This window comes from Lynx rufus, unplaced genomic scaffold (genome assembly GCF_022079265.1).
Source record: "Lynx rufus isolate CCGP_SWC_20201006 ecotype Redwood Valley unplaced genomic scaffold, mLynRuf1.p SCAF_8, whole genome shotgun sequence".
Taxonomy (NCBI): Eukaryota; Metazoa; Chordata; class Mammalia; order Carnivora; family Felidae; genus Lynx; species Lynx rufus.
Window position 1 is genome coordinate 45,319,601 of NW_025814896.1, and position 22,887 is coordinate 45,342,487.

Sequence of the window (22,887 nt, forward strand, 5' to 3'; positions counted from 1 at the left end):
GAAATGAAAAGCCTCATCCTCTTCAGCTGCCTATAGTCTGTGGGCAACCCTTGCTAGATAGTACCCAGCAGCATCGCATTGCCCTGGCTTCCCCGAAAGCCCATCTCACAGTATAGTTTCTACAAGCTAACATGAAAGAGACTGGAAAAATATTCAGCCCTGAATTGGGGGGGGGGGGGGCTAAACACTTAAATTTGTTTCCCTGAAAATGAATGTTGTGTTGACATGCATATTTTAAAAGGGTGGAAGACCTCAAACCTGTGACAGTTTTAGGTTCAAGTTTTGGCTTTCCTGCCAGGCTGAGTCTTTGTTGTGCCAGACAGCTAGGATTCATGTTTCACAGCAGGTGGAAGCAAAATAATTTAAGCAAAATGTTGGCTCTTTCAGACAAGGAAAATGCAGCCCATAGAGGAATGTTGCATTAGAGCATCTGAATAGAGAGATGATCCTAGCCACAAAATTAGAGCATCCTAGTGAAGGCAGGAAGGACCCTGCCCACTGGCCTCAGTGCCTTCTTTCCATTCCATATTTGAGCAACAGGAAGTATAGGAGAACTTTCTAGATGCTGTTACCATCAGAGAAGCAATCTGAAAGGTGTTCTAGTTCCTTTTTTCTTCCTAAGCAAATAAAACCAGCCATTACACCTTCTTTCAGTTTAGGATGGAAATAGATTTTTCCTTAATTTATGCAACGAAATTGAATAAAATACACTTACCATTTATTTTGCCTTGTAAAATTTCTCTTAATATCATTTCATAAACAGGAAAAAAAGAGAGATTCAATGAATCTATCATTTTGTCATAAAATTGTTACATGTTGCCTGAAAAGTGAGTCTATGGCAGTTCCTTTCTTTGTAAAAAAAAAAAAAAAGGTAAAAATGCCAATTCAGTGTCAAAAATAGCATATACTGGATTTCACTCATTTGTTAGTTTGATCTTAAAACATGTCACATGTAATTATTTCTGTAGTATTTTTAAGAAATGTAAATAGCTTAGACTGTTACTGTCTAAATGCTTTTGCCCGGGGGAACTCTTTCAAGATTATATTGTGCTTTCATTCTTACCGACTGAAAGAACAACTTGCATTCCCTTTTGCTAGGTCTCGACCCATCTAAAAATCAGAATTTGAATCTTCATAAAATTATCCATTGAAAAGCAGAATGTTTTAGTCTTTAGTTCTCAGAAAAGGAAACAGTTTCCTTGAAATCAACCCAGTTCAACACTTAAATATTAAAATGTTTGTCCTAACTCGTCCATGATTTTTTTTTTTTTACCAGCGTCCTGCTCATCACTTGGGAAGAACTTGTAAATATCGCAAGCTTTATTATTATTTTTTTTCCTTAGTAAGTGTAGCGACTAGGGGAAAGAAAAAAAAAAAAACAAGATAAAAGGTTTTATTCCAGATGGTTTCATTTAGCATAACTTCAACTTTCAAATTACAGGACCATAGATGAATGTCCTACTTCTGTGTTAAAAGTACTTGACTACTTTGTGGGATGTTTTGTGCCAATTCTTTACTAAATTATCTTGGTCGCCGTTGCTAGGAAACACCGCTGACTTCCTGCAGCTGAAAAAAGGGGAAGGTTATAGGGAACAATTCGGTATTATTAGCATTAGACTAACAAGGTTTGGGTTGTTTTTTTAAACTGTGCATCTTAGCATTTGCCTCCTTTTCTAGGGAATGTCATTGTCTATGGGAATACAATTGACACTTACACCACAGTGGAGACGCTCTTAAACCTTGGTGTGAGGGGCGGCTACATCCACCTGGTGCAGCCCCCGCCCACCTCCACCATCACCTGCATCAACAACTACTCGGTGGAAAGAGCGGTGGAGGACGCGCTCAGAGCAGCGGGGGTTGCCATTTACCGCGACGCCCTCCTGGCTCAGTGGAACGATGGCCAGTTCCCAGACCCCATCCACAGCGCCTGCTTCACCACGCCCACCAAGCCTTTCAGACTCCCGTGCTCCGTAAGTAGGTCCCTGTGAACTTCACTCACCACCTCCAGAGAGCCTTCACCTGCCACGGACTTGGGGTCTGAGAGATGACGGGTCGGGAATTCATAGCCACAGGTTTTGGGTTTTTTTTTAAATGGCCAGATGCTCTATTGCTGAGGGTCAAGCCACCCCAAACTCGGTGGCATATATTATTTTTCTCTCTCTGGGTCCTGGGATTTGAGCCTGCCCAGCTGGGCAGCTCTCACTCGAAGTCTCTCACGTGGCTGACGTCAGACTGGGGGTGGAGCTGGAGTCACGTTCAACCCTTCCTCTGACTTTAGATGCTAGATCATCTTCAGCTGCAATTTTGTCCAGAACACTTCACCTTGGAAGAGTGGCTTGGTTCTAAAACCGAATGAGAGAGAAAGGGAAAGAGAAAGAGAGAGAATGAGATACTGTATCATCTGCCCATATCCAAAGGGAGGGGAATTAAGCCCTGCCTCTTCATGGAAGGAGTGTCAAAGGTTCAGAGAGTGCTAACATGGACCAGGAGCTCACCATGTCCCAGGCACCATGCTGCATGCTTGCAGTATCGTCCGTCACCTGGTCACATCAGGTCTGTAAGGAGAAGCATCCCCATTTTACAGATGAGAACACTCTGCCTTCAAGTCAGTGGTATGCTGGGCTCCCAACCAAGGTCAGAGGGCCCCAAAGTCTATCCTGCTGTTAACTTTTTAAGACTCTAGAAACAGCAATAATGGGGTTCTCCCCCGTGAACTAGAGACTTAGAAGACCTCTTTCTCCTATCTATCTATCTATCTATCTATCTATCTATCTATTGTCTATCTAATTATCTATCTTTTGAGAGAAGGAGAACTTTTCTCTTAGGCTGTGTAATAGCTTGACTTACAACCCTTGTCCTCGGATTTGCCAGTTCAGGAGATTAGCAGAAGCTAGCAGGCAGGGAGATAGGGAAGGGCCCAGTCAATCTAATAGAGAAGGAAGAGACCCCTCCTTACAAAGTAGAGGCTGAGTACAGTGTGAATATGGAGTATGTGATCAGTTGTGGTAAAGAATGCCACATTCTTGGGGGAAGTCTGTGAGGGGTCATAGCAATTCCTTACCTGAGAGTAGGGGGTAGTCAGCCTAAGTCAGGGCTTCTGACCCAAGTACCCTTACAGATAAATGATGGTGACCTTTATCCACCACCCCCCAACACACACACACACGCACCCACAGTCTGGACAGGATCTCAAAGCACAGAAGAGATTTCTCTGGAATCCCTCATTTTATCCTGGTAATCTACGGAAATTTTGCATTCTGCTCCTTAATACATTCATTTATTCATTCATTCCACAAATTTTCGTTGACCACCTGCTAAGTCTTAGGCTCTGTCCTAAGTGTGAGGGACACAGCAGCGAAAAAGACAGGAAAAGTTAATTTTATTTTAATGTATGTTGCAATACCTATTTAGGTTAAGAAGAATCAAAATGATTTCACTCAAAATTTCTCCCCAAAATGATGATCTTGGAAGATATGCCACATTTATCTTGGGGAGCCACTGGAGGTAAACACATACCCTGCTTAGGAAGCAGGGATATAAGAAAACCTCCCCAAATAAGCAACAGAATACAGGTTCTCTAGCAGCCCCCTCTGGCCTTTATTTCCCTATTGAGATCAAAATTGAAATTGTGGCAGAGACATTTTGCAAATACTCTCACCTGCTTTGTTCCAATACACCTTCCTGCTAAAACTTCATCCTAAAGCAATCTGATTTAGATAAAGCCTCCCACTTCCTCCACTGTGCTCTGCACCACAAGGAATGGCCTGTGCAGATAATATTTCCCAGCGCTGGTTGCTCACTGACCTTCATCTGTGCTTGAGCAACAATAGGTACTGGCAGAAGATTAGAAATAGCAAAAAGGAAGAAGTCAGAGCATTTCTCTCCTCTACTGTCAGCTTTGAGTAGCATCGCTATCAGGCATTAGGAAATTTTGGTGGGGATGAATACATTCATTATTTTGACTGTGGTCACAGTATTGTGGGTTGAACTACATCCCCCCAGAAAGATATGGTCTTAATCCCTAGTACCTTTGAATGTGACCTTATTTGGAAATAGGATCTTTATAGATGTTATCAACTGAAGAGAAGGTCACGGTGGATCTGAGAGGGCGCTAAATGTAATGACTGGTGCCCGTCTATGGAGAGAAGGATTTGACTCAGAGGAGACACTTGGGGAAAGAGGCCATATGATGGTAGAGGCCAAGATTGAAGTGATGGCAGCAACCAGTCATGGAACAGAAAGGATCGCTAGTAACTGCCAGGAGCTAGGAAGAGACAAGGAAGGAGTCTTCCCTAGAGCTTCAGAAGGAAGCACAGTCATGACAACACCATGACTTCAGACATGTCATCCCCAGAACTGTAAGAGAATAAATTTCTGTTGTTTTAAGCTACCCAGTTTGCAGTACTTTGTTACAGCAGGATGGGAAAACTAAACAAAAACAGATGGTATCATACCCAGAGCACCTGCTGAAACTAAAATTTTTATAACTGGAATCATACATTATGTACTAGTTTGTATTTGGCTTCTTTCACTCAGCATAATGGTATTGAGATTCATCCATATTATTCCATGTATCAGTAGTTCATTCCTTTTTATCACTAAGTGGTATTCCATTGTATTTCTCTATCACATTTGGTTTATTTGTTCAATTGCTGTGCACATTCTTGTACACATCTTTGGGTAGACATATTTTCACTTCTCTTAGCTATCCACCCGAAGAATGGCTAGGTCATATGGTCAGTGAATGTTTACCTTTTTAAGAAGCTACCATACTGCCTTCTAAAGTAGCCATATCATTTCATATTTCTACCAGCAATGTATGAGAGTTTCAGTTATTCCGTAGTCTCTGCTAGCACTTGGTATTGTCAGTCCTTCTAATTTTAGCCATTCTGTTGGGTATGACATGATGTATCATTGTGTTTTTAATTTGGGATTTCCTGATGGTTAATGATGTTGGGCATCTTCTCATGTGATTATTGGCCATTGGTATATCTTCCTTTGTGCAGGATCTGAGCTATTATAAATGACTTTTTAAAATTTTGTTTTCCAGCTGGTTGCTGCTTGTACTGTACATCAGTAATCTTTTACATTCTAGTTAGAGTTCATATTGTACCATCACATAAAATATAAAAACCTTGCAACTGTACAGGTACCTTCTTGCCACTTTCTGGACACGCTTTTCTGTTACACTTGTCATGGGTATTATATCTACACACGTTGAAAAACCAACAAAATTATAATTTTTGTTTTAAACAGAAAGAACTTAAGAAGAAAAATAGACTTTTATATTTACCCCGATATTTTCCAGTTTTGTTCCTGCCTTCATTTCTGAAGATCCGATTTCCATCCAATTCAATTCCCTCTCATCCTGAACAACTTCCTATTGCACACACAGTTCAGGTCTGCTGGCAATGGATTCTCTAGTTTTCCTCTATTTAAAAACACCAATCTCACAGTATAGTTACTAAAAGCTAACATGAAAGAGACTGGAAAAATAGTCAACCCTGAATTGTGTGGATATAGGATCCACTGGATATAGGATCATGGCCTAGAACATTGTTTTTTTTTTTTCCTTTCAGCTCTTCAAAGATGTTTTTTCCATTGTCTTATGACATCCATGAGTTTTGGTTTTAAAAATCTGTCATCATTCAAACCATTGTTTCCCTGTACGTAGTGTGTCATTTTCCCCTGGATGCTTTCAAGATTTTTTCTTTATCTTCAGTTCCCAGAAGTTTGATGCTGTGGGGGTTCTGTGTTTATTTTGTATCAAAACATGTTTTTTCTTGAATTTATCTTGTTTGGGGTTCATTCACTGAGTTTCTTGAATCTATACACATAACTTTCACTAAATTTTGGCAAGATCTTGGCCATTAGTTCTTGCCTCCTTCTTTTCTCCTCTCCTCCTGGGTCTCCAGTCACACATCTGTTAGACTTTCTCTTGCTGCATGGGCCTTTAAGGCCCTATTCATTTGTTTCAATCTCTTTGTTTCTTCTCTCTCTATTCTTCACACTGAGTAATTGCTACTGATGTGACTTCAAGTTCACTGACTCTTTTCTCTACCATCTTTATTCTTCTGTTAGTGTATAAAATGACTATAGTCCATCCTCTTCCAAAAGCCACCAAAATAAGAAAATTACCCTCATGCTGGTCATTGTTCCAAGTTTTTACTGTCCTGCACCATCTATCTACTTGTAAATGCTCATCAGAATCCTTGGGTAATAGTTTTTGTACTTTGACCAGAGTTTATAGTTGTATCAGTGAAAGGATTAACCTGAAGGGATCACACCGTTACACTAGAAGCAGAACTCTCGAGTTGGATTTTGGACTCACATCAACACCTGGCTTCCTTCCGCCGGGGGGTAGTGCCTCCTGGGTGCCTACCAGATGGTCCAGTCTCCAGCCGGGTTTCTCCCTTTTCTACACAGCATTCATTATAATCTGAAATCCTCTGCCTGTCAGTGTGATGACTTTGTTGATGTCCATTTCTCAAATTAGATTATAAACTCCATGTTTATCTTCTTCACCAAGATATTGTATGAACGCATAATGAATGAGGTTTATCAGATCACTGACTCCTGATCTGCTAACCAAGGAGTTTTGCTCTCCATAATCAGAATTATAAATATAAGTAGTCTTAAATATTTATTCAACAACTTCAATGTGGCCAGATATTTCTACTTCATATTTTCATCCAGTATGTAATGCTAAGTTGGTATTACAAAAATGCATGAGTTGTACTTGAAAGGTTTGTAACTTAGAACACATGTGTCCCATGAACTGTGTTAGATTTGCTTATTCAGTTTTCAGTCTGGTTCACAAACTCCTGTGAAATCCCAAGTGTAACAAAATTGTGAATTCCTACACCAAAAAAATATAAAATAATAATAATACTGCAGTACTAGTAATCTTTAAAACCTGGGAAAATAAGAAATAACATATTTAATATGCTACTCAATTAAAAGTAGGTTTAATTAAGAAAAATCTGGGTAGGTAGAAGAACTTTTTGGGGAATGCTGAAGGGGGCTTCTGAATATTTTCAAGGGCTCAAGAGGTTGATGGTACTTTTTCATGTATGATTTCAATTCAGATCAAACAGCTTTCCATATTTTTATATGAGTGGGAGATCTATTTTTATAATAATGGGAACAGAATGGAGGAGAGAGAGAAGAGTAGAGAGACAGAAAGATCCAGAGTCAGAGACTCAGAGAAATGTATTTTCCTGTGGTCACTAAGAATTATAAGACAGAATGAATTCTAAAGAGACTTGAAGCTGCCTGGGATAGGAGTAACTGGGATAGGTTAGATAGCTGAGTGAAGAAACAAGGAAAGGGGCAAAGGCCTGGTGGCTCCCTAAGGGAGAACAAAGGACATCACAGAGGTGATGGATCCAAGTCTGACACCATCCAATAGAACTAATGGAAATGATCTGTATCTGTGTTGTCCAATATGGCAGCTACTAGCCACCTATAGCTTTTGGACATTTGAAATAGGTACTACAATTGAGGATCTGAATTTTTATTTTCTTTTAATTTTAATTAATTTTAGATTTAAATGTGTATAGTCACATGTGACTAGTGGCTACTGAGGATCATTCATCATTCATGCACCATTCATGGGTGTAGGGAAGGGATATGGAAAGGAAGTATTCCTGGCCCCAGAGAGCTAATTTCTTTACCTAATGGGGCAAGTGAGGTACATAAAGCAGGCATGTGAAGGAAGCAGGGAGTATGATGTCCATCACAATGATGAGGACCCATGTCATATGTTCATTTTGTAGCATGCTTTTAATAAGGTGGCAAATTATATTTAGGTTAAGATAAAAATGACTAAACTTACTATTTCAATGACAACTGAAGACTTAAAAACAACTAACTTGGACTGCCATAATGACTTTCAACATCACTGTTGAAGAAGATATCCAGATAATCACAAGAAAGCATTGAAATTTGGGCAGAGAATGGAGGAAGCATACAGGTCACATCTAAGGAGCATGCAGAGGTGTTTTGGGCCCTTCTATAGCACAGTGCCTGTCATAGGATAGGTATCCTGAAAATACTTACTGTCTTCCATGCCAGGGCAGGAAGGAATAAGGCAGGAGCCCAAACCTGGTAGATACTGATACTGATGGGGCTCTCATTCTCTGGGGCATCCTTCAGGGATGGGCTTTCTGGTGTAACAGGGCAGGAACAAGGCAATCTGAAGACTCAAGACTGGATTGAGGTGACCCCAAGAAGGAACCTGGAGAGACCTAAGTGTCAGACACAAGAAGAGGCAAATAGGAGGAGGCTGAGATAGAGCTATCTAAAATGTAGGTGAATGAGGGGTAAGTGGTGTCTCTATGGATATAAACCATTTTACATGGAAAAAAATTACTTTTCTAATAGATACTCCATCACTTGGCATCCTTCTCTCCACTGGATGTCTAGATTGAGTGATTACAAAAAGGAGTAACATTAGGTATCTTAATTTGTCCTTCATACCAAAAACAGATGCTCCTGTCTGTCTCTCTTTCTCTCTCTCTCTGCTCACACACACACCACACCATTATGACATTTTGGTAGATTTAGTGTTGTTGTTGTTTTGTATGCCCCCAAAGATAAGGTGCTCTGGAGACTATTCACACTATTGAGAATGTAAAATGAAGAGTGATGACTAAGTAATAATGTGAGTGTTTGCTTTGTAGATGTTCTTTAGCTTCTGTGAGAAGAACGTGGATTATGAAACGTTTAAAGCACTCAATGATGCATGTCTTGTCTATGACGGCCGACTTGTGATTGATACTAATTTCCACACCAATGATATAGCCATCAGAGCTGCTGGCTCCCTCACCAAATTCTCCAATAAATATTACTCAAATGAGTGGACTCACAGCAGCTTTAATTCCAAAGAAATTGGCTTCCAGCTGGCAGCAGCCATGCTCAATCTTTTTGACCCAACCCTGGAGCCTGTGACTGAGCCACCGGCTGATCTTGACCGACTCATCCCCATGTACAAGGGAGCCAAGATCCAAGGTTTGTAGTAGGCCACCTTCTTCCCTCCAATTAAACCACCCATTGGATCTGGATCAGTGCTCAGGGCTGCCCTGTATGTTTCTCTTAGGCTTGGTGAGGAGGCTCCTCTGTCCCTCAGTGGGTTTGCACTGAGATGGGGGAGGGCTCAGTCTCATTTTTAAGCATTTATTATGGACGTGGAATTATTATTGTGGTCCTTTTTATTTTGAGCATGTATTATGGACCACATCATAACTGTGGCTCCTATTTTACTGGTAAGGAAATTGAGACCGAGAATAATCATTAACTTGCCCAAAGGTCACTCACAACTGGTTAGTGGTGCAATACCCTGACATCTTGCCAAACCTTCATTCTCACTATAAGCTCAGAGATAAGGAGACCCTTCCAAGTATCCTTGGATAGAGGCCTTGGCCTCTTATCTGGATGGATAAACGAAACCATTCACAACTGTAAAATAGTTCACTTTTCATCCCCTAAGCCATATTGACCCCTGAGAAGATCACCATATGAGCAATACAGTATTTATGTTTGGGAGATGAGAGATATCTTTGAGAATAGTGTCTTTGGATGTTATGGACCTTCTACCACAAAAATGCACATATTTACAGAACTGTGTGTTCATTTCCAGGAGGTTGATGGACCCACCTCTAAAGTCATCCATGGACCCCTAGGGTATCCATGGACCCTAATCCAGTAAATAGAATATGAGATAAAGAGACAAAGCCCTACATTCCAGTCCTTGTTGTTTTCTACCTAATTAAATGGACTCTGATAGATCCTGCTCTGCTTCTCATTTTGGATGAAAACTTAGGAAAGATGTGGCAATGGGAAAGGAAGAGAAGGGATGAGTGTCAGAGACTAGAGCTAGATCAAACTCGTATTTATGGGACAAGATAGAAATAGTAAGGATTTCTTAATGATAATTTTCTAAGTGTTGAGCAAGAACTTTGTTGATTTTCCTTAATAACATCCACTTTAATATTTTGAGTACATGTTGAAAGAGGACAAGGAATGGGAATACCACTGCATTACCATTTAAGGCCTCTCTAGGTCTTGGTCTGGCATTGGCAGGCATAGGTTAGAGTGCCAAGGGTTATGGGAAATCACAGGATACACAGGATGAGCTTGGCACATCTTCCTGGAGCATTGGTGACTATATTATGGGTATAATGACACATTCACATTGAGTTTTTAAATAATTTCAATCTCAGGGAATTTCTTACTAATAGTAGTACTTTAGTGGGATAGGTGAGTAGCATATACCATGGTAGGCATCTCTGTTTATCCTATGATACAAATATATAAACTATCACCACTGCATCAACAACTAAACTAAAATGTGCAAAACTTGCTGTTTCCTATAGGAGGCATTCTACCTGGGTCTTACCATTATCTGCATATTGCCAAACCTGCCATTCCAACTCCCTTAGAGGTACAAATGGCCCAGCCTAATTTTGTAAGTATTACTCTTGAATTTCATTTTACTTTCAAATATAAAAATTTATTTACAGGAGGTTGAAATTCTTTATTCAGAGTCTTTAGTATATTGTACTGGTTCATCAGAAAACCACCATGATAGCTGGCCCCCAAGATGGCCCCATGATTCTTGCTCCTTAGTATTCATGCCCTTGTGTGGTCCCCTCCCACACAGAATGTGGCTGACTTGTGTTGCCAGCAGAATATTGTGGACATAACAGTGTGCGTGACTTCCAAGGCTAGGTCATGAAACATATTACAGCTCCAACTTGCGCCTTCCTGGATCACCTCCTACCATGTTGTATGGTCACCCAGGAAGTGCTTTGGAGAGGCTAATATGATAAGGAATTGAGGATTCCTGTACCAGTCATTAGCAGTTTGCTAGTCATGTGAGGGAGCTAGCTGCCTTGGATGTGGATCCTCTAGCCCCAGCCAAGGCTTCAGGTGATGCAGCCCCAGCAGACATCTTGGCTACAAACTTATGAGATACCTTAATCCAGAGTCCCCTAGCTAAACTATGCCTAATTTCTGACTCCCAAACACTGAAGTAATAAGTTTATTATTGTTTTAAGCCATTACGTGTTTTTTTAATGGACTGTTTTTTAGAGCAGGTTTAGGTTCACAGCAAAACTGAGAAGAAAATAGCAAGATTTCCCATGTACCCCCTACCCCCATTTATATATGGCCTCTTCCATGATCAGCACTCCCCACCAGAGTGGTATATTTGTTATAGTGGAGGAACTTACACTGGCACTTCATTGGCTCCCAAAGTCCACAATTTACTTTAGAGTTCATTCTTGGTGTTGTACATTCTGTGTGTTTGGGCAAATGTATAATGACATGTATCCACAATTATCCACAAGAGGTTCGTGGCTCTAAAATTCCTTCCTCTATGCTCTGCCTATTCATCTGTCCCTCCCCACAACCCCCAGCAACCACTGATCTTTTCACTGTCTCCATAGTTTCCAGAATGTCATATAGTTGGAATCATACCGTATAATTTCAGATTGGCTCCTTTCACTTAGTAATGTGGATTGGTTTCCTTCGTGTCTTTTCATGGCTTGATAGTGAATTTCTTTTCAGTGCTAAAGAATATTCCATTGTCTGGGTGAACACAAATTATTCATTCACCTACTGAAGGACAGTTTGTTGATGAATTTTGAGGTAACCTGTGATGCACCAATAGATAATTAACCACCTTTGTGGCAAATACATTGCTTAGGGTCCATCCAGACCCCATTGTTCTTCTGCCCTGCCTGAATTACACCGGAAGGGCCATCCAGGAGAAGCAGAAGCTGTGGGGTGGGACACCCCCTGGATTCAAAGTAACTGGAAAGGACGCTGTGTGGTTGGTCAGTTAGCAAGCTCCTCAGATTAGATCCTCTAGCAGATGGTCGCAAACTGGGTTATCATTTGGGGGTTTCCTTTCAGGTGTGTCATGTTTGCTTTTTTGTCAGTGAGGCAGATACTTGCAAGTTGCCTATTTTCTTATCCTGAATATTTTTGAGAGCTAACAGTCTGATCAACTTATTAAAATAAATACATTTCCCAGATTTCCTTGAGAATAGGATTAGCCATGTGGCAGGTTTTGGCCAATGAGTTGTAAGTAGAAGCTGTTGGAAAATTCCTCAAAGGGAGATGGACTCAAAATGGCACAGGCTATTCATTCCTCTCCTTTCTTCTTTCTGGAAATTGGAATCCCAACTCTCCCATGTACTTCCCATGGACTTTGAACAAGTCACCCAACTTCTCTGTATTTCACATATAAAGTAGGGATCACATATAAAGTAACAATGCCTTTAAGGAACGAAACAGGTAACCAGTCAGGGGTGGATGTTGTTGTTGATCATAGTTCCAGATAAATAATGAAACTTGGTTTTTTCAGGGGAAGGATAGATGCCATATATTAAAATCTATTTCCCTTGGGCCTCTCCTAGATTCTTTTAGGTATGTCCCGTATATGCAGTCTGATTCTAGATTTTCTTACAAACAAAGATGGGGTCATAGGGAATAGTGTTACAGTGTCTATTGCTGCATAAGAAAACTTAGCAACATGAAACAGCCATTTGATTCTGCTCACAGGTTCTGTGGGTCAGGAATTTGGACAGGACACAGCGGGAATGCCTTCTCTCTGCCCCATGGTGTCTGGGGCCTCAGCTGGGAAGACTAGAAGGATTCGTTGTGACTCAGTGGTTGGATCCTCTGAAGGCTTGTTGTACACCCCTGGGCTGGGCTGACTCAGTCACAGGGAGCACTGACCAGAGCATCATACCCAGCCCTGGTCACCTGGGCTTCCTCACAGCATGGCAGCCTCAGAGTAGTCAGACTTCTTACCTGATGGTTCAGGGCTCTGAGTATAAGTGTCTTCACTAGCAAGCTGGAAGCTGCAGTGCCTTTTATGACTCATCCTTGAAAGTCACACAGTGTCACTTCCCCACACCATCTGTTGGAGCAGTCACAGCCCACTGGGATTCAAGGAGAGAGGACATAGAGGTCATTTCTCCATGGGAAGAGTGTCAAGGCTATACTGCACATGATTATGTCATGTGGGGGATATTGTTGTGTCCATCTTTGGAAAATACAATCTGCCACCAGTGATGTGGGGCATTAGATAAATAGGATGAAGCCAGATGTTGTGTTCAAAGGCTGAGCACTTTGGTCATCATAGATAAATAACTGGAGCCGAATATTATGTTCAAGAGCTGGAAAATATTGGACTTGGTTTCAAACAGAACCAGATTCTTCAAGGACACTGTAATTTCCTACATGCAGTGTCATTTGTTTCTGAACCACTGGTTCTCTCTCTGAATAAAGTCAGAGGAGGTTTTTAATAAAAACCCCTTAAAAAGGCGTTTTTTTTAGATAACGAGTTTTAATAAGAATGCAACTTAAATAGATTCTTTGGCTGGTGCTATGACAGTATTTGAACAGGACCCCTGACTTTAATTAACTATTTTGCCAGGTGGGCCTCCTTTTTAATTAGTACAGAAGATCTAAACAGATTTTTTCCATTTTATTCTCCAAGAAAAAAAATGTAGGATGGTTCCATGGCAATCTTTTGGGGTTGGAATTAATTTGATTAAGTAAAATTGTTGCCAAAATGGTCAGGCAGTCACCTAAATATAGCCAATTGATGGAGAAAGGAGCCCATTGAACAATATTTCACTTGAGAAACTGAATTGCCATTCCTACAATAAATGTCATGCAGATGAATTTTATCAGACTTTTATAGCACTCACTAATTAGAATATTTAAGTAAGAAGATACTTTAGTAATTCATGAGCTCTTTGAGAGGTAACCTGACAAAAAGAAGACAGGGGACCCCTACATAATAAACTAATTTACGGATTCCAGTCCACATGCTTTGTTGGCTTATACACCATGGAATAAAGAAATTTGTCACAACAAATTCTGCCTTGGATACCATCAAATTTAAAATTGTGTGTTCATCATAAGAGCTGGGGACTTGATTTCTTGCACACCAAGTCTCATTACTCCTGTGTCTTCCATTTGGCATGAATTCCACAGCCATTTTCCAACCTTTGTCAAAATCATAAAGGAACTCAAAAGGATAATTGTATTCAGGAAAAAGGGAAGGGAGGAGGGGGACTACACCAGAACTAGTTTCCCCATCAAAGTCTTAAATTCAAGATCCACATTTCAAAAACAAAAACAAAAAAAAAAAGATCCACATTTCCTAACAATTTACTTACATACTGAAAATAAAGGAAGCAACTAGACACATCCCACAGTGTTGGAAAGTGTATGAAATCATCATTACCTCAAGATCCCTTATGGGGTGGCAGGGATGGAAACTGCCTTAAGTCATCATTTAGTGGAGTGATTTTCTGTGATGGTAGACAGAGTCCTGGACTTCACCAGATTTTCCTGGTCTGTCAGTAACCATGACTAGGAATGACCTAAAATTTTTAGAGAAGTCTGCTTGGCCCTACAAGAGTAATTTATGTCTAAGAAACCCATCTGTGGGTGACTTATCTTTAATGTCAATGCAAAATATTTCGATGCATTCCACATTCCCAGAACGTTCCCCTGGTTATGCTAACACAGTGCCAAATCTCATTAAAATGGGCAAAATTACTTCCATAGCTGAGATTAGCTATCTTAGCACAGTGTGGTCATTTTCTTTCTCTACAGTGTGGCTGTTTTCTGTACTCTTTAAGCCCTCATAGCTATAATGTGCGGAAGCATACAGAAGCAACCCCCAGATTTTAATTCAATATTTAAATTTAAAAAATAAATAAAACTACTCCCCCCCCCAAACAGATACCATGACAACAAATCATTGAAAGCCATGCTGACTATATCGGTCTCCTGGAGCAGGCTGACCCCAGAGGGTACCCACTGCTCTGACTCTCAGCCAGCAACCTGGCAGGGCTCCACAAAACCTTGTGAAGACACCACCAGCTAAGTTTCTGTGGCCCTCTTGTTGAAGTGCTCAGCCTTGGCCAAATCAGCACTCTTAAACACAGAGTCCTTGTGGGCAGAAGTGAAACCCCTTTGCAAAGTCAAAAATTTTGTCCGTCACATGGGCAGAACACAAGGTGTGTCCCTCGATGCCTGGTTTCCCTTCCTTAATCCCTCAGCTCAAAGAAATTTTAAAGAGAATGTAGAGGGGCTGAGACCTTGTGGGATTGTGGACTCTGCCCTCTAGTGAGCCCCACGGAAACCTGATGCTAAATCTATGCCTGAGCTGTTGCCAGTGCCCCCACCCCCACTCTCCTGGACCCCCAGCCACCCTACTGCCAAGGTGAGAGAGTGACCCTTCCTCAGAGACTCATTCAGCTTTCCAAAAAGACATCCCTACTGACAAAGGGGCTTCCCACCCCTGCAGGTAGAAGAGGGGTGGCTAAGCCTAAAGCTTCTGGGGCCAAACTCAAATGGCCCTTAATCTTCAAAACACACATGGCAGGCACGTTCTTCACTGTCATAGCTGCATTGTGTATTTAATTCAGAAATAGCTTTTACTGTGATGGGCTGCCAGGTAAAATTGACCCTGTAATGTCACATGCTGCACCCTGGGAGTGTTCATTGCTCAGTCTGAGAAGTCAAGACTTGAGGAAACACACCTGACAGAAGAAAGACTATGGAGCTACCTATGGCTAGAGAAATACTTGTGGCAGGAGCAAAGGGGGTGGGGATGATCACATAAGGAGAGGGCAGTCTGCAGCCAGTGGCTCAGGCATGGCCTTTTCCAGACTCTTCTTGGGTCCAGACAAGCCCCACTCTTCCACACCAGACTCTTCCCTCCCTCCATCCATCCCCCTTTCCTTCCTTTCTTCTCCCTTGCTCCTTCTGCTTTGTTTCATTTCTCTCTCCATTTGTTCATCAGATGTCTGGTTCCTTACCACAACACAGCCACTGTAGTTAAAAATAACTTTTTATCATGTTAGAAGTGATAGTCATTTTTAAAAAATAGAAACTACAGATAGTTAAATGAGCATAAAGGTAAAAAATGACCCAGTCTCTCAACCATGGAAATTGACCATTTGAACACTTCGTTAAAGTGTTGATAGAAAACAAATAGAATGATACTGTGTATGTTTATAAAAATAGAATGATAAAATTGTGGTTTATATACACAATGGAATACTACGTGGCAATGAGAAAGAATGAAATATGGCCTTTTGTAGCAACATGGATGGAACTGGAGAGTGTTATGCTAAGTGAAATAAGTCATACAGAGAAGGACAGATTCCATATGTTTTCACTCCTATGTGGATCCTGAGAAACTTAACAGAAGACCATGGGGGAGGGGAAGAAAAAAAAATGGTTAGAGAGGGAGGGAACCAAAACATAAGAGACTCCTAAAAACTGAGAACAAACTGAGGGTTTATGGGGGATAGGAGGGAGGGGAGGGTGGGTGATGGGTATTGAGGGCACCTGTTGGGATGAGCGCTGGGTGTTTTATGGAAACCAATTTGACAATAAATTTCATAATAAAAAAATTTAAAAAATAAGAAAATAAAAATAGAATAATACTGTGTAAGTTATAAAATATACTTTTTATGCTACTGTAGCATCAAATGTACTGTGAACATATTTTTCTGATGTGAATTATAGTTTACTAATAATTTTTGTGGGATGTGTTGCATCCCATTTTGTGGATGTACCATTGTTTTGTTAGCTGATGCCTTCCATGTTGCTCTGGAGGTAGATTGCCTGTCTGTATCCATCCATCTCCTTGAGTGATGGACCATTTGCACCTCCCTTAAGGTGCCAACCCCAAACGCTTTCCAAAACTGTATCTGCTCTCTCCCAGACCCCCAAATACCCAGTTTCACACACATAATTGGTATTGGCCCAGAGTTCACCTGACATTCCTCACGTTGTGCCTTTTCTGCTGGCTGATTCCTCCCCAGGGCTTCACCATGTGATGCCCAAACACCCACAGGTTGTTTCGATTTATTTAAAAATTCAGTTAAGTCATGTGTCCTTGTTTAGACAGAATCCCCAGGAGATGTCCAGGACTGAGCAAATGTTTGGGATCAGTGTAGTCCAAATTGCCTTGGATTTCTAAAATGCCACATTGAAGTTCAGAGCAAAAGCTTAAATCTATATGCCCTCAGGAAAGCTTTATTGAATGTAACTGTGTACTAAGTTCAGAGTTTAAGGGCAAAGTGCAGGTTCAGCCACCACCAAAAGAACCCATATTTTTCCACTGAGGTTCTCTGGTTGCCTGAACTGGTGGGGAGCATGTCTCTGGTTGGTAGGTCAGTAGCCATTAAGGGCTGACATGCAAAAAGTGGTTGTGACATGGGATTTATCTAGCGGCATCTCTCCTTTTCATCTGGGTTCATGCGGCAGTTTTAGCCAGCTTCTAGGGGGCATAACGCCATGAATCCATACCTTTGACAACTTACAAACTAACAAGTAGCCTGCAGAACAATTGCAGGTATACTTCCCATAAACTTGAGCCTTCTTCTTGGGAACAGACATGACCAAACAGCTGAACCTCCCCAAAGCCAGCTTGCAAGGATTCACTTTTCACTTGTTTCTTTTGCTTACATCAACTATTAAAAAACCGAAATTCTTTCTGACCACTTTTGACTAGGAGGTTTTTCTCAAAATGGTGCTGTGAAAAAATTTACAAAATGAACAGTGTTCACACACCTCATAGAAGAGAATAAACCCAATTCCTTATACTAGCTGTGCGAGGTATTGAATAGTAGAGACTTGGTTGTAACCTAGCAACTGATTTTGAAACGGGGAACAATGCAATCGGAGTTTAAAATATCTGAGGAACATTTAGTCATTAAGTCCAAGTATGCAGTTTCTGACACAAGGTTAGCTTCTGTTTAGTCAATATCTGTTACTATTATTTGCAATATGTAATAAGATGTAACCTGTCTGTTATATTTGAAAAATAAATTGCTATAATAAAGTTCCCCAAATCCAGAAATGTTTCTAATGTTGTTTTTCTGATTCCCCCCTTTGTCTCCCGGCCCCTACCCCTGCCAGGGTTCAGAAATAGTAACAGGTAATGCAAAAAATGGGACTTACTTCCGGATACATATTGACAAGTATAAAATGGTGGAAACCATTACGTGCCTTTCTAAAGAGCCTTTCCCTGTCTCCAACTACATCCGCTTGTTTGGCCAGCATGAGCAACTTCTCAACAACCTGTGCGCTCGGTACGAAGACAAACTGATCCCAGATCTCTACAGGTAAGTTGGACATTACACTTTGCTAAGGAGAAATGCAAACATTTATAATGTCTTGTGAATGAGGGATGTGTTTCTGGATGCACCAGAAAGCAAAACAGGAGCCCATGGGAGAAGCTAGAGTGGCAGAAATTTTATTCTAATATACCAAAGAATATCTGACCACTAGCATTGGACGGAGAGTAGAGGGTCCTATGGAGAAGTGCATGGACTCTTGATGCATCCACACATGGTCCCCATGGCCATGCAGAGGCCTGGATCTCAGATGCATCCAAGCACAGCCTTCACACCACAGACAAGCCCAGATGAGATGATATTTGAGTGCCTTTCAACATTGGCCTGCCAAGAGTAATCAGAAATCAAAGGAGGTAGATTTGGGAGCAGGATATGGAAGCACTTGGTCCTGGTGGGAATTCCACAGCCATGGACAGGCCCTTCATGACCCCAACCGTCTTCCTAGCACATGCTCAGGCAAAGGGGGAGGCTGTTTGCCTAAGATGTTGTTATGGGAACTCTGCACTGTGGGATGGTTAGATTGGGTGATCTGTACCTCTGTCTTTTCAAATGCAAAGATACTTTTTCATTCTATACCTCTGGGAATGCTAGAATTTTAGAGTAGAAAGCTACTGCTGGATATAGTCTATTGGTTAGAAAGGTTAGGAAAACTTACTTCTTTACACAAAACAAGACGATGATAGACCCAGTGCCAGGTACAGATGTAGGACATAAGTCATAGAATTCCAGGGTCCTCAATACCCATGGGCATGACTGCTAGGATCAAAGGCAATCTCTCTTTCCTCCTAAAGATATTTTTAATTGTAGAATACATCATACAAACAAAAAAGTATATAAAACATGTATGTACACTTTAAGGGATAATAGTACTAGAATTCTATGTTAATAATTCCTTCATTAATAATTCCTTACTTCAGAACGTTAGAAGCCCTCTCTCATCACATCCATTCTGTGTCCTTGGAGTAACAACTATCCTGACATTTGGTTAATCATTCCCTTTCTTTCCTGTAAAGCAAGGATCAGCAAACTTTCTCTATAAAGGGCCAAGTAGTAAATATTTTCAGCTCTGTGAGCCATACAACCTCATCACAAGTACTCAACTCTGCTGCTGTAGTGTGAAAGCAGCCACAGACAAAACGTAAACAAATGGATGTGGCTGTGTCCCAATAAAACTCCATACCAAAGCAAGGGCCAGGCCAACCCTTGTTTTAAAGGTGTACCACATATATATGACTTCCAAATAATAAATTAATTTGTTTTGCTTACTTTTAAATCGATTCCGTGGCCAACTAGAGAAAGTCAACACTCCATGGAGCACCATTTCTGAGGCCCATTCATGTGATGTATGGAGCTGGAGTCCATTTGTTTTCCCTGCTGTATAATACTCCCTTATACAACTGTCCTAGTTCATTCATCTGTTGATTGATTGATATTTAAATTGTTCCCAGCTTGGTGCCATTACTAACAATGCCGTGGGCATTTTGGGCACACCTCATGTGCGAGAACTTCTCTTGGGTATACTAGATAGTGCTGAAATTTTCCCCAAATTGGTTGTATCTACTTAAACTCCCTCTAGTCTTGTCAGTCTGTGGCACTGTTAGACTTTAAAATGTGGCCTTCTTGGGGCACCTGAGTGGCTCAGTCGGGTTTAGTATCCAACTCTTGGTTTCAGTTCAGGTCATGATCTCAGGGTCGTTGAGTTTGAGCCCCATGTCAGGCTCCACACTGACAGAGCCAGGCCTGCCTGGAATTCTCTCTTTCCCTCTCTCTTGGCCCCTCCTCCATTCATGCCCACATGTGTTCTCTTGCTCAAAATAAAAAGATAAACTTAAAAAAATAAAAATAAAAAATAAAATAAAATGTGGCCTTTGTGGGGTGCCTGGATGGCTCAGTCAGGTAAGCATCCGACTCTTGATCTCGATTCAAGTAATGATCCCAAGATTGGTGGGATCGAGCCCTGAACTGGGCTCTGTGCTGACTGCATGGAGGCTACTTGGGATTCTCTCTCTCTCCCACTCTGTTTGCCCCTCCCCCACTTGCACACACCCATGCACTCTCTCTCTCTCAAAATAAATAAACTTATAAAATAAAATGTGGCCTTTGTGATGGTGTGAAAAGGTATCCTCCTGTGGTTTTAATTTCCTTGCCCTGTTTAGTAACACAACTCAGTATCTTTTCATTTGTTCACGGGGCATTCATGATAGTTTCTGGGAAATGCCTGTTTGTGACATTTGTTCATTTTTCTTTTGGTTTGTCTTTTTACTCACCCATACGAGTTGTTTATATTCTCTGGATAGAAACTCAGTTATGTATTTTTAACATTTTGAGGCTTGTCTTTTCACTTTATGTTGTCAATTAACAGAATTAAAATTAACTTCTTGATTTTAATGTAATCTGTTTGTCTTCTTCAGGGTGCCTTGGATATTTTTGTCCCTTTGCTCTTCCAGTAGTTTTATAGTAAACTTGTGAAGCCCCATGAAAAGCCCCGTGGATTTGATAAGAAATGTATTGAACCTTAGATCAATTCAGTGAGAGGTGACATCTTTGATATTAAGTCGATATGTTATAATATAACATAGTACAGGTCTTAGTTTATTTAGGTCTCTTTAATATCTTTTAATAAGGATTTAAAATTTTCTCCATGATGGCTTTCATAACTTTTGTTTGATATAGTCCAAAGTGCTTTATATTTTTACGTCTGTCAAATAATAATTTTCTTATTGATTGCTGCTATATAGTGCATAGAAATACACTTTTTTTGGTATGATTTTACTTCTACAAATTTGCTAAACTTCCTCATTTATTCAAATAATTTATATATTGTTTTAGATTTTACACACAGAAAAATTATATTATCTGCAAATAATGACAGTTTCGTTTCTTCCTTTCCAATCTTTGTAACTTCTGTATCTTTTTCCTATTTACTACAGTAGGTAAACTTTGCAGTACAAGGTAGGACAGAAGTCGTGAGGGGGTGGTACCTTTGCCTTATTCATCTTAAAGGCAATGTGTTCAATGTTAAGTATATGACATTTGCCATACATATTTTTGTGGATCCCTTTATCAAAATAAGAAAGTTTCTTTTGGGGAACACCTGGGTGGCTAGTGGGTTAAGTGTCTGACTCTTGATCTCAGCTCAGGTCTTGATCTCAGGGTCATGAGTTCAAGCCCCACACTGGGCTCTGCACTGGCCATGGGACCTACTTTAAAAAAAAAAAAAAGTTTCTTTTTATTACTGCCTTGCTAGTAAGCATTTTTATCATGCTTGGATTTTTATTGTTTTTCCTGAAACCTTTTGTGTTTGAGGATATCTTCCTGTATGCTTTTAATTATAAATTATATTTTGGTGTAATATCAAATTTGGCAAAGTGTCAAGTTTCTTCATATTATTTTTTTAATGTTTATTTTGACAGGGAGAGAGAGAGAGAGAGAGAGATTGGGAGAGAGAGAATGCAAGCAGGGAGGGGCAGAGAGGGAGAATCCCAAGGAGGCTCTATGCTGTCAGCACAGAGCCTGATGTGGGGCTCGATTTCATAAACCATGAGATAATGACCTGAGCCGAAATCAGGAGTCTGATGCCCAGCCAACTGAGCTACCCAGGCTCCACTAATGTATCAAATTTCTTAATCACAGGCTTTCCCTCAAATCTGTGTAGACTTGACTCCAATATTTATTTAAAATAAAGAAAAATACAGAGCGCCTAAGTGGCTCAGTCGCTTAAGTGTCTGACTTCAGCTCAGATCACGATCTCACAGTTTGTGAGTCCGAGCCCCACATCAGACTCTGTGTTGACAGTTCAGAGCCTGGAACCTACTTTGGATTCTGTGTCCCCCTCTCCCTCTGCCCCACCCCCACTCATACGCTGTCTCTGTCTCTCTCAAAAATAAACATTAAAAAAATTTTTAATAAAGAAAAATACAAGTGTTTAGAAAATGAACACATTTGTTCCTTAGCTTGTGCAAAGGATTTTATTGTTGCTTTAATCTTACCCAAAATATTTGAATTAGAGGGGAATCAATTGCTGATTAAAGAAAATTTTTACGTGATGTGGATCAATATGTTAAAGGTCTTTTCTGAAAAGAAAATGTTTTCACATTTGACCCAATTCAAAGCCCTGACTGATTTGTTTTTCCCTGAGAAGAAGGTGGTGTTGAAACAGAAAGACTTGGTAAGCTTGGGACCACTAGTCGGGGCACAGCTGTTAACTGATGATAGTAATAATTTTAAAAGTTAATTTGATTTGCAAAGAGTGAATATTTGGGATGGCAAAATGAGACAAACCCTAGAACGTGCCAGATCAAGATGTTCCAATTGACATCTGTAAGAAAGAAGCAAGGTGGGCAGGAAGATGGTAGCTGATCATCCGAGGTCACTGATCATGTGTGAGTGTGATGTATCAAGGGCATCGCCGTGCCTCGTCAGTCACTCCCATACGTGTGTTAGCATGTATGTGCAGCTGCGGCCACATTCTTTTCAAGTGCCATGAAACGCTGCCAGGCCCCAGTGCTAATTCTTGGCCCACTGCTGCCTGCCCTGTCTGTTGTCAGACAGACTGGCAAGGCTCTTTGCAAGCAGGCAGGGCAAATGGTTTAGCTTATTTTGGCCGCAGTATGATTACCGCTTGTTTCCCTGACCTTGACAGCAGCAGCAATATCTCTTGTTCCAATCCAGGCCAGTTTCTGTCTACTGCATGTGGGGGCAC

General features: G+C 40.8%; 1 protein-coding gene across 1 annotated transcript in view; it reads left to right on the top strand.

Annotated features, from left to right (window-relative positions):
• Nucleotides 1-22,887, top strand: part of CFAP61 (cilia and flagella associated protein 61) — a 270,944-nt gene that overhangs the window by 198,431 nt on the left and 49,626 nt on the right. The window contains exons 21-24 of the mRNA XM_047067515.1: nt 1,678-1,970; nt 8,685-9,012; nt 10,377-10,468; nt 17,968-18,173. Of these exons, the coding sequence (XP_046923471.1) occupies nt 1,678-1,970; nt 8,685-9,012; nt 10,377-10,468; nt 17,968-18,173 (919 nt within the window). The remainder of the gene's footprint in view (nt 1-1,677; nt 1,971-8,684; nt 9,013-10,376; nt 10,469-17,967; nt 18,174-22,887) is intronic.